Source organism: Lampetra fluviatilis, chromosome 19 (assembly GCF_964198595.1).
Source record: "Lampetra fluviatilis chromosome 19, kcLamFluv1.1, whole genome shotgun sequence".
NCBI classification, from domain to species: domain Eukaryota; kingdom Metazoa; phylum Chordata; class Hyperoartia; order Petromyzontiformes; family Petromyzontidae; genus Lampetra; species Lampetra fluviatilis.
The window spans coordinates 8,463,881-8,485,390 of NC_136293.1; the positions used below are offsets into that span (position 1 = coordinate 8,463,881).

Here is a 21,510-nt window from a genome sequence, read left to right on the forward strand (position 1 = left end):
GGCTCACAACAGCTTACGTTTGACATCATGCGTACGAGTGTATTATGGTCGTTTAACTGCAACACATTGACGCACAGGCGGGGAAATGCAATCGTCCCCATAAACACACCCATCGGATTTTCTCCTGCTCAAAACAATGAGTCTCATCACCAGAGAGAGAAAAAACATCATCAGCCTCACCATCCATAAAGCCTCATCATCCACACAGCCTCACCATCCACACAGCATCACCATCCACACAGCATTACCATCCACACAGCATTACCATCCACACAGCATCACCATCCACACAGCCTCACCATCCACACAGCATCACCATCCTCATCACATTCGTCCTCATAGTCAACATGATCCCACCCGCACAGCTGCTTTGGCTAACACGTCAGCAAGTTTTCGCTGCGGTTAAATCAAGAAGAGTCTCGCCGACTGCGTGTTCTGAGTCATTCTCCGCCTGTGTGGTGAGCCCTGGCCAACAGCGCTATGATGATGACGACGACGACGATAACTACAGCATAGTACTGACAATGCACCGTCTCTGTCCCTGCTACTGATAACAAGGGTGGCCACACTGCTGCTGATGATGATGGCTGATGATGGTGATACTAATACGACTGCTGCTGATGATGGTGATACTAATACGACTGCTGATGGTCATGGTGGTGCATGGTGATAGTGGTGGTACAGACACGACAGCTGCTGATGATGGCGATGTTATTAACTACTGTTGCTGCTGCTGCTGATTATACAAGTGAACAGAGGTCACTGATGAACGGATCTCTATGAAAGTAAACGGAGGTTACTTTGAGTGATCGCTATGACAGTGAACAGAGGTTACCGATGAACAGATCTCGATGAAAGTGAATGGCATCGCGCTTATGAATAGAAAGCCGCCCAGGTCGGTGAGCGGGCGAGCGAGAGGCTCGCAATCAGAAGGTACGTTCAAAACCTGGTTGGGGGGTTGACTCAGCCCATCATCTAGACAGAGTCGATAAAATAGCTACCAACTTTGTGGTAAAGCCAACAGTGGTTGTCATATGGATCTACTCGTCCCCGCCATACAAATGAGGAATTCCCACCACCGACCCAGCGCCGTTAAGCAGGAGTTAAGCGCGGCTTTGATGCTCACTTGAGCATCAACTCGCTGACGAACGCAGCTCTCCGTTAGTCACCGGGGTTTAAATTCGTGAAAAGATATCCGTGAAGGAGAATGTTAAATAATGAACGCATCTCTCCGAACGTATCCGTGTGAACACATCTCTGTCGACGGATATCCACGCCGCAGAACGACAGCCGCCTTCGCGATAATTCGACGAGAGTGAAGAGCGAGTCCATTCGCCGAGCATCTGTCCCGTGAACAGAGACCCAAGTCGCTTCCACCAAGAGACGGATTCATCCGATGGCGAGCGCTCGGCCCGTCGATTAAACTCGGGAGATTCTCGTGGGAAAGCCCTCTCGTGTCCGCTCGGCTTACCGGTGACCGGGCCGCAGGGGAGACATGGGCTCTGGGTCGTCACGCCAGCGGGAAGAATGGGAGATGCAAGGGAGATGGAGAGAGGAGATGGAGAGAGGAGATGGAGAGAGGAGAGGGAGACGAGAGAGGGCTCGGGGGAGAGGCGCTCGCAAACTATTCACGGATGCTCGCCACATTCCGCCCGTGGGCCAGAAATTCCTGCCCCCGGGCTCGTTATATAAAAACGGATTTAAAAAAAAAATGTCTTAATTCTTACGCGGTTTATATTTGCAAGTGCTATCGTTCCGTTATGATGATGGATTTGTTTTTGTCTCGTCACTAACAGACACCTTTCGACACGTAAATGGGTGGATAATGACGATGATGAAGATTGCATTAAAAAAAAATTACAAATCAGCCGTTCGTCGAGCAAGCAACAATTATCCCGCATGAAAAATAAGAATAGGCTTTGACCCTTTTGGAAATAAAACAGGTGTTAAGAAGATGTTCAAACACCAAATAGATAGATACATTTTGCAAGGAATCAAGTGTGCATTAACCGTCGATAGAACTTGTCTTAAGCCATTTGCGTAAATCCAAAAAGGTCCCACGAACGAGCTGCTCACCCCGAGCTGGTAGCTATAAATGCTCTGACACGTGCATGGTCTTTGCACTGTTCGTCTTTCTGGCGTTCTGTGGTCTGACACCGGTGACACGAGGCCACAAAGAAGGCTGCCGTCTCCGGTGTAGGCCAATCAGCAGTGGCCAATCAGCAGAGGTGGGACAAAGTCATTGTTATGCAAGTCCAAGTCGAGTCGCAAGTCATCAAATTCATGACTCGAGTCTGACTCGAGTCCAAGTCACATGACTCGAGTCCACATCTCATAGGTGGGACAAAGTCATTGTTATGCAAGTCCAAGTCGAGTCGCAAGTCATCAAATTCATGACTCGAGTCTGACTCGAGTCCAAGTCACATGACTCGAGTCCACATCTCATAGGTGGGACAAAGTCATTGTTATGCAAGTCCAAGTCGAGTCGCAAGTCAAATTCATGACTCGAGTCTGACTCGAGTCCAAGTCACATGACTCGAGTCCACACCTCTGCCAATCAGCCTCCAAGGCAATGCCACATGACCAGAGCACGTGTGTTTGCATGTTCACCGCAAGTAGGTGTGGTTCACGCGAACTTGTTTGAACATCTTAACACCTCCTATTTTATTGCCAGAAAGTGTAAACCCCATTCTTCTTTTTCATACTTTGAGACCGTCAAAAATAAGAGAGGTCTCATGATAAAGCTGCTCAATTATCCCGCATTCAATGTTTTTTTCCGCCTGCTCTCCAGGTCGGGGGAACGCACTCCCATAACACACACTGGCATTTTGGACGGGGAGAGGGGGGGGAGATCTGCTTTGTTGTTTGGTTATCTTTGGTGCGCTGCCTCATTTGCTCCGTACGCGTTTGAGTCGTCGAGTTACGCGCACACTGACAAACGCCTCTCGGCAAAAACCACGTGCGCTTTTACACACAAGATGTGTGTGTGTCAACACCCCCACGGTACGTCTAGTGTTGCAGTGCCGCTCTGGCGTGTACGTGTGTGCGACTAACAGTGCTTGCCCCAACGGTCTGTTAAGGCTATACGGGGGATCATTGTCTTTGTGTGCGGCTGAGTGCGTGTGGATTGACTCAGCCTCAAATGAGCACCTGTTGCGGTGCGTGAAAACATCGGCACCAGGGAGACAAAGGCGGCCATGTGGGGTGTAGGCCACACCACCCCCTCGTGTGCCGTGCCAGCCTTTCATAAGTGCTCGCTAACAGCACTCGCCCCAACAGTCTGTTGGGGCTATACGGGGATCTTTGTCTGTATGTGTGTTTGTACACGTGAGTTGTGTGTGGATATGCGTCCGCATGTGTCTGCGTCACGTGGTACCCCAGGACTCTGTTTTCTTTCAAACTGCCGTGTCATTACTTCTGCTATCCCAAGCTATGGCAGAAAGTGTAAGAAACAAAAGAAAAAGGCCGTCCGGCTAACTCTACTGGCCGCATATCACTTGGTTTGCTTGGATCATACTCTTATTGCTGCTTCGGCTGGCAGCCAAACACCTCACCGGCAGGATCCTCGTGCAAACAAATCTTGAGACTCCGCTGAGGCTTTTTGTACGGCGACTAAAACCACCACGACGTCCTGCACAGGCTCCGTTGACTTCATGAATTCACGGACGATGCGAACAAAGTCTGAGCACGCTCATGGAGATGGGTAAAAGGTGGCGGCGTGGTGTGGTTGAAACACCGCACTTCCTCGCCCGGCGTGGTGTGGCTGGAACACCGCGCCCCCTTCCTCGCCCGGCGTGGTGTGGTTGACCATGGGTTTTTTTGGTTTATATGATGATAAAAAAAAATGTAATCAAGATATCTTGAATAAATATATTTCTATTGCAAGGATGGACACTGTATACAAAGAGGCAGAGTCACGTCAATTGAAATCGTTTCTTTCATAAGGTGAGAGGAATAATCGATGAAATTGAACGGCATCCTTTTATTTAAAGGTGCGTCATCCGAGATGATAATCATGGCGAAAAGTTATTGAAGACATTTTCGCTTGTAATGTTTTTAGGCTTCCCTTGCATTTTCATCAACAATTTAAAATTAAATCTGCTTGTCTGCGACGCACAGCGCGCTGCCCATCGAGTGAGGGCACGGACGACACAATGAACGCTCTCGGCAGTCACGACATCTGCCCAGCGGCTGGACCAAGTTCCGCGTGAAACAAGCGGAGTGACAGCGGCAGGAGCAGTCGTGACGTGGGGCAGCAGCAACAGCAGCAGCACCAACTGTGGTAAGATATCGCGAGAGGCCTACGAAACAGAAGTGCCTAGGGCCTACAAGAACCTTCATCCGACCCTGACTTGCCCCAACAGCCTGGTGATGGCTACGCGGGGGATCTTTGTGATGGAAAAGCCGGGGATGGCTGAACATAAAATGAATGAACACAGACCGAGTGGTGTTTCAACACCAGGTGAACGTTCAGTTGAAAGTCGGTTACTTTTAGGGAAAGTTATGAAATACTCGAGCAATAGATGACCTGTAGACATGTTTACAGCTGTTTTAAATGATCCCGTGTTGTTTGTTGACTGAACTGACATCTTTTGTTCTTTGTTACCAATATTGTGCAGGTGGGTGGGGGGAGGGTGGTGAATTTGAGAAAATCACAAGAAAATCTGGAGACAATGCAGCACTCATCACATCTGACTCTCAGTGCCTTCCACGTGCCTCCTCCTCCTCCACAGCGGCAAAATCGCTTGCAGGGCAAGAGTTGATTTTTCTCGTGAGGATGAGCCGCGTGCTTCTCAAGCGGCTGGAGGAGCAAAACACGGAGGGGCAGAGCTGAGCCTAGGGGGGTGCGGAGCCCCAAGGGGGGACATTCTCAACGTTTGCCCCCCGCCCCCATGCCCTCAAACTAAACCGGACGTATGACATCTGACACCGTGACGTCAAAGTGTGGGCCCCCCTTCCCCCCGCCCCCCCAAAGTGCGGGGCCCAGGGCGTTCGCTTCGATTCGCCATACGCCTGAGGGACATCGATGATGATGATTATCATGAAGACGGCGATGGTAGTGATCATGTGGGGAGTGGTGGCACAGTGGTGAGCGCGCTGTGCTATGAACCAGGCGACCCGGGTGCGATTCCCGGTCACGGCCAACACCAAGTGACGATTATCTGAACCGGTTCTGGCCCTCCCCTAGGCCGACTCAGCCTCAAAGGTTGTACCTGTTACGACGTGGAAACATCGCCACTAAGGAGACAAAAGGTGGCCGGGCTTGGCGTTGCTTTACCTGGTAAAATAAAAAAAAATTGCTGACAGTTTTGGTGGTGCGTCTTACTTTCCGGAGCGTCTTATAAATCCGGGACATCAAGGGACGTTGCCTCTCGACGTCACAGCGGGAGCCTCGCTGCCGCCGCCGCGGGGTACGAAGTTCACGAACAGTCGGGGCAATCGGGGGTTGCAGTCGGGCGGGTTAAGGACTTTTGTTTGTGTTTTTTTTTTACTTTTTAACAAAAATATTTTACCATGGTTGCTGAGCGAGCGCAGGCCCACAAAGGTCAAACGGCCGGCAGCAAGCGGCACAGTGGAGCGCGTAACGGAGAGAGAGGGTGCGACGGCGTTTCTGTTGTAGCCTAGCGAGGCCGTTCGGGGAACGACGACGGGAGGAGGGAATGCCAAAAAGTTGAGCAGTGTGAGGGGAAAAGGCAAAACTAAAGACACAAAGAAGTGCTGTGACCTGCAGCGTGGAAAGTGGGCGAGTTTGTGGGTGAGTTTTTAGGCGAGTGGGTGAGCGGCTAAGTGAGTGGATGAGTGAGTGTGTTGTTGTCACCTGCAGTGTGGCGAGCGGGTGAATTTATAGGTCAGCGGGTGAGTGAAATGCGCGGGTGAGCGAGTGTATTGCAGTGTGATGGTTGAACACAACAGTGTGGATGAGACAAAACGGTCAGTGTCTGGTGGGAGTGAAGTTTTTCGGGAGCAGTCATCGTGATAGGAACGGCAGAGCAGCGACGATGACGATGCTGCTGATTGGTGCAGTGACAAAGTTCGTGGAGCTGGCTTTTGTGGGACGACTGCTCATCGCACATTCTGGACGTCCAGCCAAGAGAGTCTGGTGAGAGGAGCGGGGGGGGGAGAGACTGGGGGAGGGTGGGTGGGTGAGTGGGGGAGAGGCAGTGAGAGGAGGGGGAGTTGGTAGAGGAGGAGGAGACTTGAGAAAGAAGGGGAGCAGTGGTGGGTGGGTGGGTGGTAATTATTCCACAAGAACGGGAGCCAGAAACTCAAGACGCCCCGACTGGCACCAGAACCACTTTCACCCCCCCGGCGTCCTGTCAAAGAGCTCCCTTTGTTCGGGGAGAAACCACTGGGGGGGGGGGGGGCTCTCCCCCCTCCCCAACTCCGCGTGCGGAGGGAAGAGATTCGCGCCGCACGCTCCCAAGCGAGGGATCAGGGCCACGACGGATGACAGCAACGGCACTGCCGCCTCGTAGCCACGCGCACGGCAGCAAGGGCCCTGCGCGTCCCGTTGCTCGCCGGCTTCGTTGCTGGTCGTGTTGGTCTTCGTCGGTCGTCAGAATACTTTGCTTAAACGTGGGGTGGCGTGCAACAAGGAGCACGCGTCTGACCTCAAACAGAATGCTCATCTCATCCAATACAGAACCCTCCGACTCATCCGATACAGAACCCTCGTCCTCATCTGATACAGAACGCTCATCTCATCCCATACTGAACCATTGTCTCATCCAATACAGAAACATCTTCTCATCCGATACAGAACCTGTTGCGCTCTTGGCGTCATGTCCTGGGAACAAAGAATCCATTCGGAAACCTCATCAGTTTAGCTCTGTACAACGGGAGGCGCACGAGATTGGTGTTTTCAGCACTGCAGTCAAAACAACATTTGAATTCTCAGGGTTGGAATTTAGGCAAATAAATTAATTGAAAGCCACATTTGATCACTGTGGTCTTCACTGCGCAGTCACTGGCCACTGGGCTGAGGCCATCGCCACACTGGATTAAAACCCAGCATCTCGGTGATGCCGGCTCACTGCTCTGAAGCTCTGGAGTTCGCCCATCCATCGCAAGCCTGGAATGATGAACAACTCGGTTTACATCGGCACGCACCGACCGCTCTGACACACGGTCTAGAAACGCGGTCATGGACAAAGAAAAAACTACTTACGAAAAAAAACTCTGCAAAGTGCGCTAAGAAGAAGCGCGGAGAGATGCACGCTCGGAATTACGATGAGAGACGGAGAGAGAGAGAGGGGAGCGCGTGGCTTAGAGCACAAGCGCAGGTTAAAGGCAAAAGTAAAAACATGTTTAGAGAAGCGAGCGGGCTGGGGCAGGACGTGTCGCGGCTGGAAGGGTCGAAGGCCGATTGGTTGATAACAGCGTCGGAGCGGCAGCCGAGGAGTGGAGCGGCGCCCGAGAGGACGTCCACCGGGGAGACGGAGCGAAGGAAGCTCATCTCGATTTGCGGCGCTGGGTGGGCTGCTGAGACTGCAGAGAAGTTGAATAGATTGAGACGGCTTGGGCGAGGCCCTCATCCAGCAGTGAGGTTGACCGTGGCTACCGATGCTGAATATACACCCCATTTCTATATATGTTACGTAAAAAAAAAACTTTAATTGCGAGTGACTTATGTCAGCGACGTCGCGCGGCGATTCATTCTCATGTGAGTGCATCACTTCAGCCCATTGTGAAATGTGATGCGTAGATAAATAATAATAATAAATAATAATCGTCCACACTCCTGAGCCGTGACATGAGCTCGCGAGGAGAGCGGCACGAAGGTTTCCTCACACGGCAGTGGCGCCTACAACGCGACCAGCGACGTACGTTTAACCAAGTCACGTACTCTTCAGTGTCACGGGGGGAGCGGTGGTGCAGCGGTTGGCGTACCGAGTTCCACGCCCCGACTGGACACCTGTGAACTAGAGCTTTATAGCTCAACGACTCTCTACCACGTCTTTCTACAGAAGACGATCACACACTCTGCCTTGTAGATTGAGGCACGAGAGACAGGTTGACAATGAACGCCATAAGCTTCAAGTCAAGTTCTGATTAAAACCCAATTTAACACGTAGGCTTTCGCGACCAATGTTATTCATAATCAACGTTTTTGGGTTTAGATCGCGTTATTTATAAATGTGTCGTAACCCTCCACCACCCGACACGGACAATCAGTAAAAATGTGTCACGTTGACAAAAGACAAATAGTTCACTGCTTTAGCCCACCGGTGTGTTGAAGCCACAACATTTACAATTTGAGTACGACGTTTCGCTGGTAATTGCATCCAGCATCATCGGGCAATTCGCCAGAATGGTGAGGCTCTCCTGTGTCTCCCGTTCTTATATAGAGCAGCATCAGGGTGACGTCATCATTAACTCATTAACTCATCAGGTGCAAAGATTCAAGGTGGGAGTGATTGTAATTATATACTAGATTAGTAATCAGGCTATTGTTACGATGCGAGTTGTAGATTAGTAATCATTTGGAATGTGTTTTATTGTGATTATGCTACATTAGTAATCAGTTAGTGGTTGTTTCCCTTATAAGGAATTGTAATGTATCTTATTTAATAATACGCTTCCAGGCCGCACTAAGCCTGTAGCTGTCTGAGCGATTAAAGTTATTTCTGTTTCTCTCAATTTCAATCGATTCTCTAATTAGTCTTTGCCAGTAGTAACTAGTTTTACACAACACTTCCACGTTGTCAAAATCAATGGAGTGTCCCTGTTGGCATGCATGTTCTGCTACTGCCGACAGTTGTGTCGGCAGTAGCCCGATGATGCTGGATGCAATTACCAGCGAAACGTCGTACTCAAATTGTAAATGTTGTGGCTTCAACACACCGGTGGGCTAAAGCAGTGAACTATTTGTCTTTTGTCAACGTGACACATTTTTACTGATTGGCCATGTCGGGTGGTGGAGGGTTACGACACATTTATAAATAACGCGATCTAAACCCAAAAACGTTGATTATAAAACCCAATTGCTGTGTTTAAATGAAGGCTCTCATTGCTTTGGAAAGCATAGAGGGTTAATAATCACAACAGTAATGCAAATTATTTACCCGATTCCGATTCTGATGTACGAACACAGCAACCTGACTTCGATTCTCGGCCACGACGAGCACAAGTTGTGAGCGATATCTGGACCGGTTCTCTCTCTCTCTCTGCTCTGAATAAGGACCATTACTCAAAACGTCGGCCGAGCAAATGTGTTCCTGTTTTCAAGAAATGCGAACGACAGGGGGTGTTGCGGATTGTTTTTTTCCAGTCTGCGCCAATCCACTCCTCCACCCGACACCCGTGACTCATCTTGGGCTTCGCGGCACTTCCCTCGATGGCAAAGTTCACGGAATGACAGCAGACGTCAAACTCCACGGGGTCGTCTTCCGCTACACGGGCAGTCTCTGCTACCCTGCTGCTGTTGCTGCTGCTGCCTACACGAGCACGTGGTCTGAGCATCCCTTCTCCCCCCCTGTTCAAGTCCAGACTCAGGGCCTTTCACTTCTCCTCCGCCTAAGACCGACTGCCGCTACGACGTGCCCTCGTCTGCATCTCGAACACACCGTACCCTCCCTCGCCGTGTGGAAGGCCACCGCTCACACTCTCCCCTCTCTTCACAACCGCCACCATCATCATCATGGGCAATGATCAACCCACTGCTGGATGCAGGCCTCCTGTTGCCTCTTCTCACGGTCCGCGATGCGACAACCCACCCGGCACGTGGCTCTGCACGTGCGAGTCGCTCAGCTTAGAGCGATTGGACGACCCCTCCCGGGCGCGTTCCGTTCCTTGGCTGCCACTCCGTCGTTAGTCTCGACCACCGGCCAGCAGGCCCGACTTCTTTTATAGACGTCGGCGTTTGACCTGCGTTTGTTCTCTAAATCCATGCGGTTCCTCTTCCAGTCTTTCTGCCTCGAACTGTCCTTCCCCTGCCTTACGAAAGCGAAACGTTATTTATCAACATTAAAAATACCGATCGGAGCACGCGTGTGCCGTTTGCATTTTTGCGTTTGGCGCGTTCACGGGCTGCGATCGGCCCTCGCGGCGCCTCCAGCGTTGCGGCCGCGTTCCGTTTTAAACTTGGAACGCGTCTCGAATCCGAGTCCATCGTATTGTATTGCATAAGCCACACGTGGCAGAACGACCCATCTGGCAAAAATACACAAATCTGCGGCCAACGCAAACAGCATGCAAATCACACACGCAACAAAAACACCCGTCGCGAAATGAAGAAGAAGAACGGAAGGAAAGAGAGAACAAGAAGACGATGGCGAACAAGAAGAACCGAATGGGGAAGTGACCGTTCTTCCTCTGACCAAAGCAGCTGGAATGCACCCAATCTCGTCAGGTCGCAGAAGCCTGCAGAGTACTGTACTGAGATAGGTGGCCAACCAGGGCTTAGCAGGCGTCAGGGTTCCCGACCCTGACGCCTGCTGCTGCATATTTGGAGTTTGCGTGTCTCTCTCATCATCATCACGGTGGCTAGGAGATGTTAACTACCGCGCCTGGTGTGCAGGAGGTCGTGGGTTAGATCCCGACCCTGACGCCTGCTGCTGTATATTTGGAGTTTGCGTGTCTCTCTCATCATCATCACGGTGGCTAGGAGATGTTAACTACCTCGCCTGGTGTGCAGGAGGTCGTGGGTTAGATCCCGACCCTGACGCCTGCTGCTTTATATTTAGAGTTTGCGTGTGTCTCTCTCCCCGTGGTCGATTGGATTTTCTGCTTCGGGTCCCCCGGTTTTTCCCTCCACGTTTAGAATCAACGTCACGCGTTTTAGAGTGTTTGGCCGATGTAAATGTCCACGCGATAAGCCACTTCGATGAGCTGTCATTTGGGATGGCCAGGTCGCTTTTGAAAAAGAGCTTCATAGCTCAGAGGGCCTCACCTGGTAAAATAAAATAAAAACATTGTTTAGTTACGTATTAATATTGTTATTATTCCGCTCGTTGGACCACAAAAGCCTCACAGAGTTCGGTAGGGTCCTGTCGGAGTTTCGCAGCAAGGGGGGGCGACGTTGCCAAGTGTATTCACCGAATGAGCAAGTTGCGGCGTAACCTGTCAAACTTTAACCGTGACGCCAGCACACGATGGCCCAAAACACCTCGTGTGGATGATGCCACGGGATCTCTTCACGCCCGCTGCGAGCGAAGCAGACTGCGCCGAGCAGCAGCATCACTGTCACCGCCGCCACGGTGAACACGCGTCGCGGGAATAACCAGGGGCGGCCGATGGATTTGCGCCGCGAACCGCCGAGGCTGCGAGTCGGCCCGCGAGGTGGCAATGCGGCAGTGAACTCCTGAATGTATTTGTGTCACCCCACAACCACCACCACCACTTGTATGCGTGGTGGGTTTTCTCAGAGCCCTCCGGTTTCCTCCCACACGAAGTCAGACTCTCACCACCGATGGAATTTGACAAACATCCCAGTGCAGCAGCAGCAGTCTCCTGAAAAAAAAGTTAATTCTGACTCCAGGAAGCTTATCCCGGGTAAATGATTTGCATTACTGTTGTTGTGATTATTAACCCCTTGTGCTTCCCAAAGCAATGAGAGCCTTCATTTAAACACAGCAATGGGGTTTTAATCAGAACTTGACCTGAAGCTTATGGCGTTCATTGTCAACCTGTCTCTCGTGCCTCAATATACAAGGCAGAGTGTGTGATCGTCTTCTGTAGAGAGACGTGGTAGAGAGTCGTTGCTGGGGCCAGGGTTGTTAGTGAGCACCTATTAAGGCTGGAAGCGACACAACAAGAGGTAGTGCGGCCATCTAAAACGGGTCACCTGTGTGTCCTCTGTGCTGATGTTCAAACGCCGGACCGGGGTACTCATTTAAAGCCCAAGTCAGCCTGCGGGGAAAATCCGCGCCACGGATATTAGCTGTGGCTAATATCGTCGCCGCCACTCACACACACACAAAGATTCCCCGTACAGTCCGTTACCAACTGAGGCAAGTGCTGTTAGCACGCACACGAGGGGGTGAGTGGCCAGCACCACGCCCCGGCCGCCTTTGTCTCCCGAGTGGCGATGTTTACACGCCGCTGAGTCGATCTCGGGGAGGCCCAGGACCAGTTCGGATAATCGTCATCGGTGTTAGACACAAACAGACGTCGACACTGAATCCTTAATTAGGAAGGCTTTTTTTCTAGTCACACACCCCCCCTGACTCAACACCACCTTCCTCCTAAATCCCAAACCTTTGGTGGATGATTAATCTGATCCGATTTGCTTTCTTCTCTCCATCTCTGTTTTATTGCACAAAACTGATTGGGTTAATCCCGCAATCCCTCTCCGCCCGTACGCCTCACGCGCACGATATGTGTTGCCGTTGCACAAGGGACAGAGAACAGAGACAGCAAGTATGTGGATGAGAGAACATTCCGCAGGTTAAAGACGCCACGTCGTCGTGTTTACTGTTCAGAAGAGTAGGTGGGGCCTGAGCAGCAGCACACGTCGCTACGAGGGATGACGGCGGATGGTCGAGACTAATGATGGAATGGCAGACAAAGGAGGCAAAGCACCCGAGCCACATCTCCAGGGGAGACGGAGCGGCGATGTCAGCTCGTGTGCAAGTGCTTGGTGGGTTATCCCGTCGCAGCTTGGGGAAGCCTTACCATCCCATCCAGCAGTGGAGTGATCATGGCCGATGATGATGATGATAAGCCTGACGAGTTCAAATGACGGTTTGGTGCCAACTCAACCCATCATCATCACCACCACCATCAATCATCATCATCATCATCATCACTGTCACCATTAAAATAATCACCACCATCATCATCACCACCACCACCATCACCACCACCGCCATCACCATCTCTCTGTGGTACTGTACAAAAAGGATGAATACCAGAGGTGGCTGGGTGGCTCAGTAGTCAGAGCACTGAGTCAGCGCCGCTGAGACCTGGGTTTGAACCCAGGCTGCTGGCCACCTGTGGTGAAGCCAGGTGGCTCAGCGAGTTGATGCTCTCAGCTTGGCCTCGGAGAGCGGCGGCACGCGGGCGCAGACACCACGGAGCAACCGCGACCCCGTCCACGAGCTCCCTTCCACAGAGGAGGCGCTCGGCGCAACTCCCGCACGGCACGCCACGGAGGGGAACGCTCATCGTGCGACACTGTGATTTGGCATCGTTGGGGGGGGCGGAGGGGCACAGGTGGTGCATCTGCCAGTCATCTAAGTCGGCCCGCGGCACCTGGGTCTGTCCCGTGACCTCCGGCCAGCGGGCGTTCGACACTTCACGGGGCCTTGATGTGAACATAGCCTGGCACAAGCGCCGTCCTGACGTCACCGCCACTTAGTGAAGAATGGCGATTGATGTTGTTGTTGTTAATTCCGAGCTGGAGTATGTCGACATTGAGCGATTTGCCACATTTAAAGTGACGGGCTGTTTTTGTGCAGCAGTGGCCGGCGATTTGGGCTGAGATCATCAACAACTTCGCTGCATTAATTAACTCTCGACGCGACAGTACAGGGAAGGGCTTTAGGGTAACAACTCACTCATTACATTTTGTGTGTTAAGCGCCCTGACTCACCTGTGCATGGCAGCCGGTGAGTGGTTTTAACTTACTCAAGGCCTGCCGGGAATTCCGCTCGCCCAAACGCTTAATCCGCTTGCATGCGACCGCAGCGCAAACGACGCAGTTGACGCACCCCGGCTGCTGGGCGGCATTAGCAGCAGCAGCAGCAGCAGCAGCCCGTGGGTGAGACTGGCGACGGAACGACAGCCAAAGGAGGGAACGCCCTCGACAGTGACGTCCCCGCAGAGACGGAGCGGTGGGATGTTGCGGCGTCGCGAGGGATGGGGAACCGTGTTGAGGAGGGCCCCTCTTTTCGCACCAGATCAGTCCGGAACGCTGTTCCGGGAATGTGTTTGTCAAGCACCCGGCCACATCCGCCATCTCTCGCCTCATTTTGTCCTCACAATAACTTATTTTGTCCACACCGGGATCATGGGAATATTGGGTGGTGATAATATAGAATTATTGTGGGATTGGCGCACCGTGCAATCTCGTAGCAGTGCCTTACGTGCACAATCCCTGCTTAAACCCAGCACACCAGAGCGGTGTTTGGGAAGTTATCGAGTGCGAACTTAAACCCGCCCTTCATCCGCCAGTGGACAGAACACGGCTCGTGATGACATCGATGGCTTGTACGCGCTCTGCAGCAACATCGCACCGTCTACAGACTTTGCCCCCCGCGTCTCCCTCGATAAGAGACTCACGTGCTGCCTCGACCTCCCCGCGCCGACACAATCTATGAATATTGCGACGCACGCACCGTGTATCCCAATATAAGCGGATTCATTTCAAGGCAAATCCCCCGAGCCCCCCCTTCCCCGCCCGCGAGATTCGCAGACAACGCCGGGCATGACGATATCGCGCCGTGGCAGGGCTGTCAGCAAGCCGTACCGCGACAGCGCGGCGCCAGGCGGACAGCGCCTTCGCCGCTTGTTGCGGTGGATCGCGGCTCGAATCCGGCGGCTGGCCACCCCCCCCCCCCATGAATACGGCGGTGGTGTAACGGTACTCTGGAGACGTCCACTTCAGTTTGCAAGAGTGCGGGGCCATCGTGCGCCTTGGATTTTAGTTTTTTTTTATAGCACCGCAAAGTTGCTCGTTTGGGATTATGCGCGCGCGGCAAAAACATCGTGCCCCCCTTGCTGGCAGCAGACCGATGCCCCAGGCAGGATCACTCAATCCTGGTCTCTCTTGAGTTGTCACCCTGGTTACACGAGAAAAACTGCGAAATAAAATCTCACCCCGAGGCAAGGGAATCGATGTTGCATCAGGCTGCTGGAGGGCCCTCTCAAGCCACACTCCGGCGTAGGCGAATCGAGCGGGGCGAGGCGAAATCGCAGCAGGGCGCGCACCAGCCACACCGACGCCGCCGCTGCTCGTCATCACGAGTCACTGCCAAACCGCTTCTGCAACAGGAGCCTCGACAAGCCCCAATGATCGCATCCGGACGGAGCGGGACAGCTAGGCACGTGCAGCAGGGCATTACGGAGTCTACAAGCTGCAGCAGCAGGGGCACAGCAAGTCGTGACATCGCAACGGGATGAAGTAGGGAGTCGAGAATCACTCCTGCAACAGGGCGCAGCAGGGGTTATTGTAAGACTGCCAGCAAGTGCACCAGCGTGTCAGTGGCTATACAGTCGCAACAGGGCGCAGCAGGGGTTATTGTAAGACTGCCAGCAAGTGTACCAGCGTGTCAGAGGCTATACAGTCGCAACAGGGATTATTGTAAGACTGCCAGCAAGTGCAACAGCGTGTCAGAGGCTATACAGTCGCAACAGGGCGCAGCAGGGGTTATTGTAAGACTGCCAGCAAGTGCACCAGCGTGTCAGTGGCTATGCAACAGGGTGCAGCAGGTAGGGCACCGTAAGGTTGCACCCGTGTGTGTGTTTGTGGCAGCAGGGAGCACCAGTGATTGCAGCAGGGACCTTTACCCCTTTGCCTCCGCAGCCCCTAAAGGGTGTTTAACGACGCGAGAGCGACATTGGGCGAATAGCGCGGGCGGGTTCACGTGGGGTCATTTCGGGCTGAGTCTACCCAGAGGAGAGCCTGTCCGAGGGAACGCCGAGGCGCGTGATCGACGTTGGGACAGGTCCTTCGATTGCGCGTCTTTCAATTCCGGAAGGGGATTGAATTAATGAATTATTGAACGAGTTAAGAAGCTAACTAATGAACGAGAAGAGTTCATTGACAAACCAACGAATTAATGGTTGAGTGATCCAGTGCAGTAACAACTTTACCCAAGAAATTAATGAACGTAGGAATGAGTTAATGAACGAAAGAACGAATTAATGAACAATTAAATTACAAACGACTTTGTTAATACAGTAGGAATCAATTGACTAATTCCGGAAGTGAGTTAACGAATGAACGGAATGAATGAGCTAACGAACAAGTGCATCGATGCGTTAAAAAAACAACACAGACTGGATACTAAAACCCGAAACCCTGAGTCGAACTTTAACTTTGTAGGTTGGCGATTCTCCATAGTAAACTGGAATGCATCAGAATCAGCAAGCTTTAGCGCTTGGCTCCTAACTTTGTTTGTTTTTAATGCCACCAATTTCCCACGGAGACGTCGGTTGGGAAATGTCCTTCCGATATCAGGAAGCCAGAGAGAGAGAGCTGTACACTTTTCAAATCTAAATTTATAACTCATTTCTTAGGAACTGCTTCGTGTGTCTAGTTGTGTTCTCCTTACACCCGCAACTCCGATTTGCACGGTTGGCTACGTACGGTGCGATAGAGGTTCAACATGACAATACGTATACACAAGTTCGATGGAGTTGTGATTATTGTTACACTGTACTATCATCATTAAGATTACTGTACATCATTAAATAATTAACTGCCGTGCTCATGGGACGTGTCAACAAAGACCCCCAACCCCGTATGGCCCATGAAGGCCGGCACAGAAACACCAGTTGGTGGTTGGACAGCACCACGCCCGGCCGCCTTTGTCTCCCCATTGGCGATTATTACACACTGCACCAGACACCCGTTTGAATCTCAGTCGAATTCGTGGAAGCCGATACACACACGCACACGTGAGTTTGTAACACCATTCGTTACGGAGTACACACATGCCTTGGTGAATAGTCACGCAAAACCATTTGTAGCAAAATGAACCGAACTGAGCAAATGGGACGAATCATCTGGTGGTGGTGATGATGACGATGATGTTGCTGCTGCTACACAGCGTTGGCAGTGGTGCACAAGCACAGACAACAACAACAAACCTCATCACATTCGTCAATAACAACACCGTGTGGCCATTAAAGGGAACGCATATGATAGGCGACGTTTCAGGCAATGGCCCTTATTCATGGGAAGGGGTATTGTTGATTTTTTATTAAAACAAATGATAGCATCTACCTGTCGGCGGGCCTGAACCAGTGGTGAACAATTCCACATTCCCACGGCAAGAACAAATCCATCCAAAGACCCACCATCTCCACCGCCGCCGTCCACTAACCACAAAGTGGTACCAATTCTATCGACCACGCGCCTCCACGTTGGTCAGTCGGGCACCGGCTCACAACGCAACCACTGCTGCAGTCGCTGTAGCAATAGCCACCGACCTCATAACCCATGGCGTACGCGTCCCCCGTCTCGTTACCCCATGACTGACACGACACTGCCGCTGTGCGAGACTGTGAGAGCGGAGCGGTGGCGCAGTGGTTAGCGCACCGCGCTACAAACTCGGCGGACCTGACCTGACCTGACCCCTACGTCAGTCAATTCCCCGGCGACGGACGAACCGACCAAACATCAGTGGCGAGCGATGCCTCCACAACTGCTCTGATGTTGGACCACAAATGCAAAGGTTCACCCGTATAACCTCAACAGACCAGAGGGGCAAGTGCCGGGCACGGCACACACGAGGTTACTGGGGTCGGGGTCCAACACCGATCAGCGTGGCGACTACCACAACAACAACACCAACAACAACACCAACAACAACACCGCTCCGTGACCGGCACCCCGTGAGTTGCACGAAGACCTTCTGCATCCAGCTGGGGGGGGGGGGGGGAATGACGACGTTTCGGGGCACTCACGTATCTGCGCAGTTTCTTCTCCGGCGGCGACTTTCGAAGCCACCCGCTGCACACCACCTCGCCCGCGCCGCCTCCGCCGCTCATCGCGCCGCCGCCGGTGTCCGAGGTGGCCGCGTCTGGGTTCGACTCCCGTCGCAGGAGCCCACTGGGCGGCACGGGGTGACGATGGTGACGACCAGATGTGGTGGACCCAGATGATGATGTTGGTGATAATGATGATGTTGCTGATGATGCAGATGATGATGTTGCTACTCCTGCTGCTGCTGCTGTTGCTGTTGGTGATGATCCTGCTGCTGCTGTTGGTATCGCTGCTGTTGTTGCTGCTGTTGCTGTTGCTACTCCTGCTGCTGCTGCTAAAGTTGATGACGGTGTGAGGATTGTGGAATGCTGTTGCTATTGCAGTAGTTGCTGATGCTATTGTTGCTTTATACTGCTGTTGATGTTGCTGCTGGTACCGACGATGTTGCTGATACTGTCGATCGTATTGCTGCTGCTGTTGCTGATGTTGCTAATGCTGCTTGCTGCTGTTGCTAGCAGCAGTAGTTGTTACAGCTGCCCTTGATGCCGCGAATGTTGCCGCATTCGCTGCTGCCGATGCTGCTCCTATTGTTACCGCTGCTGCTACAGCAACCGGTACCGCTGTCGCTATCCCGATTGTTATCCTCGCCGATTGCAGCCACCGCAGCGACCGCTGGTACGAGTACAGCTGTTCTGTTGGTAATGCCGCCGCTACGGCTGCTGCTGCTGCTGATACAGCAACTCTGCTGGAGCCACTGCTGCTGCTGCTGTTGCTGCTGGTATGCAGCTGGTGGTCGTACTCCTATTGTGTTGCTCCGGGTCTGCTTTCACTGCTGCTGCTACAGCTTGTACTTGCTCACTTGCTGCTGCTGCTGCTGTTGTTGTTGCTGCTGTTGTTGTTGTTGTTTGCTACCACAGCTGCTGCTGCTCTTGCCACAGCTGCCCGCTTGACTCTCCACTCACTCTCCACTCTTCTCTTTCCTCTCGCGCTCCCCTCGTCGGTCCACTTCCGACGTGACGTCACAACGCAGGACGAGGAATGTATCAGAACGCGGCGGTGACGTCACCGTTCGGAAACGAGCGCATCCGAAACGTCGGGTGACGTCACCGCCGCGAGAGGGAGTCGTGTTGAGGAATGCGCCGGTGACGTCAGGGATCGCATGTCATCACCGTTGTCGTGTGGGGATCTGGGATGTTTATAGTGGTAGGAACCTCCTGGTTACACCAGCCCACAGGGGATTATTGTGTCCGTCCGTCGTGCAGGGAGGGGCTGGGTGGGGAGGGAGGGGCTGGGTGGGGAGGGGGAGGGTAGGGCTGGGTGGGGAGGGGAAGGTGGGGAGGGGCTGGGTTGGGAGGGGTGGGGAGGGGCTGAGTGGGGAGGGTGGGGAGGGGCTGGGAGGGGTGGGGAGGGGTGGGGCTGGATGGGGAGGGGCTGGGTGGGGAGGGGCTGGGTGGGAGGTGGGAGGGGTGGGGCTGGGTGGGGAGGGGCTGGTCACCCCGTGGTGCCCTTATAAAACTCAACGTTTAACCTACTCACGCCGGCTTGTGCCCGCCCTTACAGTCGGCCACATTTGCTGAATACACCACGCCGCCGTTGACCCTGGCCATTGACCGAGCAACCAGCTCCCTCCGCGGGAATGTGTTTTGCAGTGGAGGAATCTCGATGAGTTACGGAGTTGGTTGTTTTCCTCTTTCTCACAGAGGTGGAAGAGAGAAGGCCGAAGTTGCGACGCGTCTGCGCGCACGAGCGCAAATGTAACCACGGAACTCAACGCGCGCGTCCAACGTTTCGGGCAATGGTCCTTCGTGCAAAAAAAAACAGCGGAGGGTGGCGACGATGCATCAGTTGGACGTCATCGCATCGCGTGTACGGCTCCTTCGTCAATGCACTGCTGGGCCATGGAGGCGGTCAATGTGACGAGATGTTAACTCCCTCGCCTGGTATGCAGGAGGTCGTGGGTTTGATCCCGATCCTGACGCCTGCTGCTGTATATTTCGAGTTTGCGGCTCTTTCATCTCTCACCGTGGCGGTCGCGTGGATTTTTGCACCGGGTCCTCCGGTTTTCCCCTCCACATTTACAAACAACATCAGGCTACACATTTCCACACGATGAGACACTTTCCCGTTGGACTATCATTTGTGGCAGCCAGGTCGTTTCTGAAAAAGAACTAAACAGCTCCGATGAGCCTTACCTGGTAACATTTTTAAAAAAATAACACTCTCTGGTTCGATAATTGTTTTTTTACCCTTTTATCTGGCAACAAAACTGACACCTTTTTACGAGTCATGTTTGCAAAAAAAAGGTGTCAGTTTTGTTGCCAGATAAAAGGGTAAAAAAAACTATTATCATATTTTTTACTGGCAAATGAGGTACCAATGGTGTAAACTCTCTGGTTCTTTCGGTAAAGTCACGTAGATAGAAAAATAAATAAAAGAAAAAACGACGTTTCGGTCGCAACACAAGCGTCCGTCTTCAGGTGAGAAAATTATCTGCTGTTGTGGCTTCATTAGTTTTTAGTTTTGATTTGGCCATGCTTCATTGTGACGTCGCCTAGGTAGTGATGCAACGTCTGCTGGGGACGCTTCAGACCCGTCGCACCTCGTCCACATGTTCACATCCATTCTCAGGCACGTGTCGGAGGTGCAGCCTGTTATCCGGTAGTGGTGCGCGCGCGCGCGCGTGGGTGTGTGGGGGACCAGATTTGTACAACTTTATTGACACAGGGCACACATTTTTTGGGGTGCCTCTTACAATCACGACGTGAAAGATGATGCAGCACACCGCCCGTGACGTCATTGACGGGGTTTGCTAACGCTATGTGGGGACGTCGTGTCGGATGAAAATGTGTGACGTCGAATTAAATTTCCGAACAGAACGCACGTGACGTCACCGACGAATGTATGTTATTACGTCATAGGCACCAGCGCGATTGCAGGCAATGCCTGCTGCCGTTTACCTAAATGCTGGTGGCTTGCTTCTCGTGTGACGTCACACGATTGTATGTTGATTATGCAAAGCCTGTCGTGACGTCATTACATTAAATGCAACGTGGATTCCTGGTGACGCCATTATGTTGAACGTCACACATTTTCTATTGCTAGTGACCACGCATTAAATAGACTACGCATGTATTCATTCAACTGGGTACATAACGCAGCCTGCTCGTTCAATCCACAGCTGAATGAGGGGCTCACCACCACACCGTGCAAGGCAGTGAGAGGGGGTTGTTTGACCATGCTTCACCACTCTGGTCAGTGCGCGTTGGTGGTTGGGGTCAGATAAAAAATGTTCTGCACTGCCCTCTGCTGCGTAAAACGCATACTACACACCGGTCTGTTTAGCCTCTCACACGTGGTCAAGCCATCAAAGTTCTCGGCAAGCTACACTCTGCTTAACTTCGGATGGCTCGTGGGATCAGGACTATGACCGGCGATTTGGTCACATAGGGCCTTGTAGGCTATTCGACCATATAAAGGACAACTGGGGAAAAAAAGATCCCAAAAGCCAGACTGGTTGCGATGAGATGGTTAGGATGGTCCTTGAAGGACGTGTCAGTAGATGGACGAAGGAGGTGGGTTATGATGGAGACCGTTAACTGGGCTGTGTTTTTACTGCGCAACAGCTGCTGGATCTGGCAGAATTTTAATGTTTATTTTGTCTCACCAAGCGAGAAAGATCAGTTTACGAGTCTCATTTAGCAGGAGTGACCTGGGGGGCAAGTCACCAAAACAACAAAGTACAGCAACAGCGCAAACAGAAATTAATAGCCAAAAACCGTGTCATGTGAGAAATCGCAAAACGCTGCATGGAAGCACAAACCAATGCCAAATAAACAAACTTTGCTACATTTTTAATATACAAATTACCGACATTTGATGGCATCAATGGAACGATCTCCCACAGTAAATTATGCCAC

General features: G+C 52.3%; 1 protein-coding gene across 3 annotated transcripts in view; it reads right to left on the reverse strand.

Annotated features, from left to right (window-relative positions):
- Positions 1-18,584, reverse strand: part of LOC144937610 (GRB2-associated-binding protein 1-like) — a 103,094-nt gene extending 84,510 nt beyond the window's left edge. For all 3 annotated transcript variants that reach the window (XM_078864942.1, XM_078864943.1, XM_078864941.1), the window contains exon 1: positions 17,575-18,584. In XM_078864942.1, coding sequence (XP_078721068.1) covers positions 17,575-17,658 — 84 coding nt within the window. In that variant the 5' untranslated portion in view covers positions 17,659-18,584. The remainder of the gene's footprint in view (positions 1-17,574) is intronic.
- Between the last annotated feature and the right edge of the window lie 2,926 nt (positions 18,585-21,510).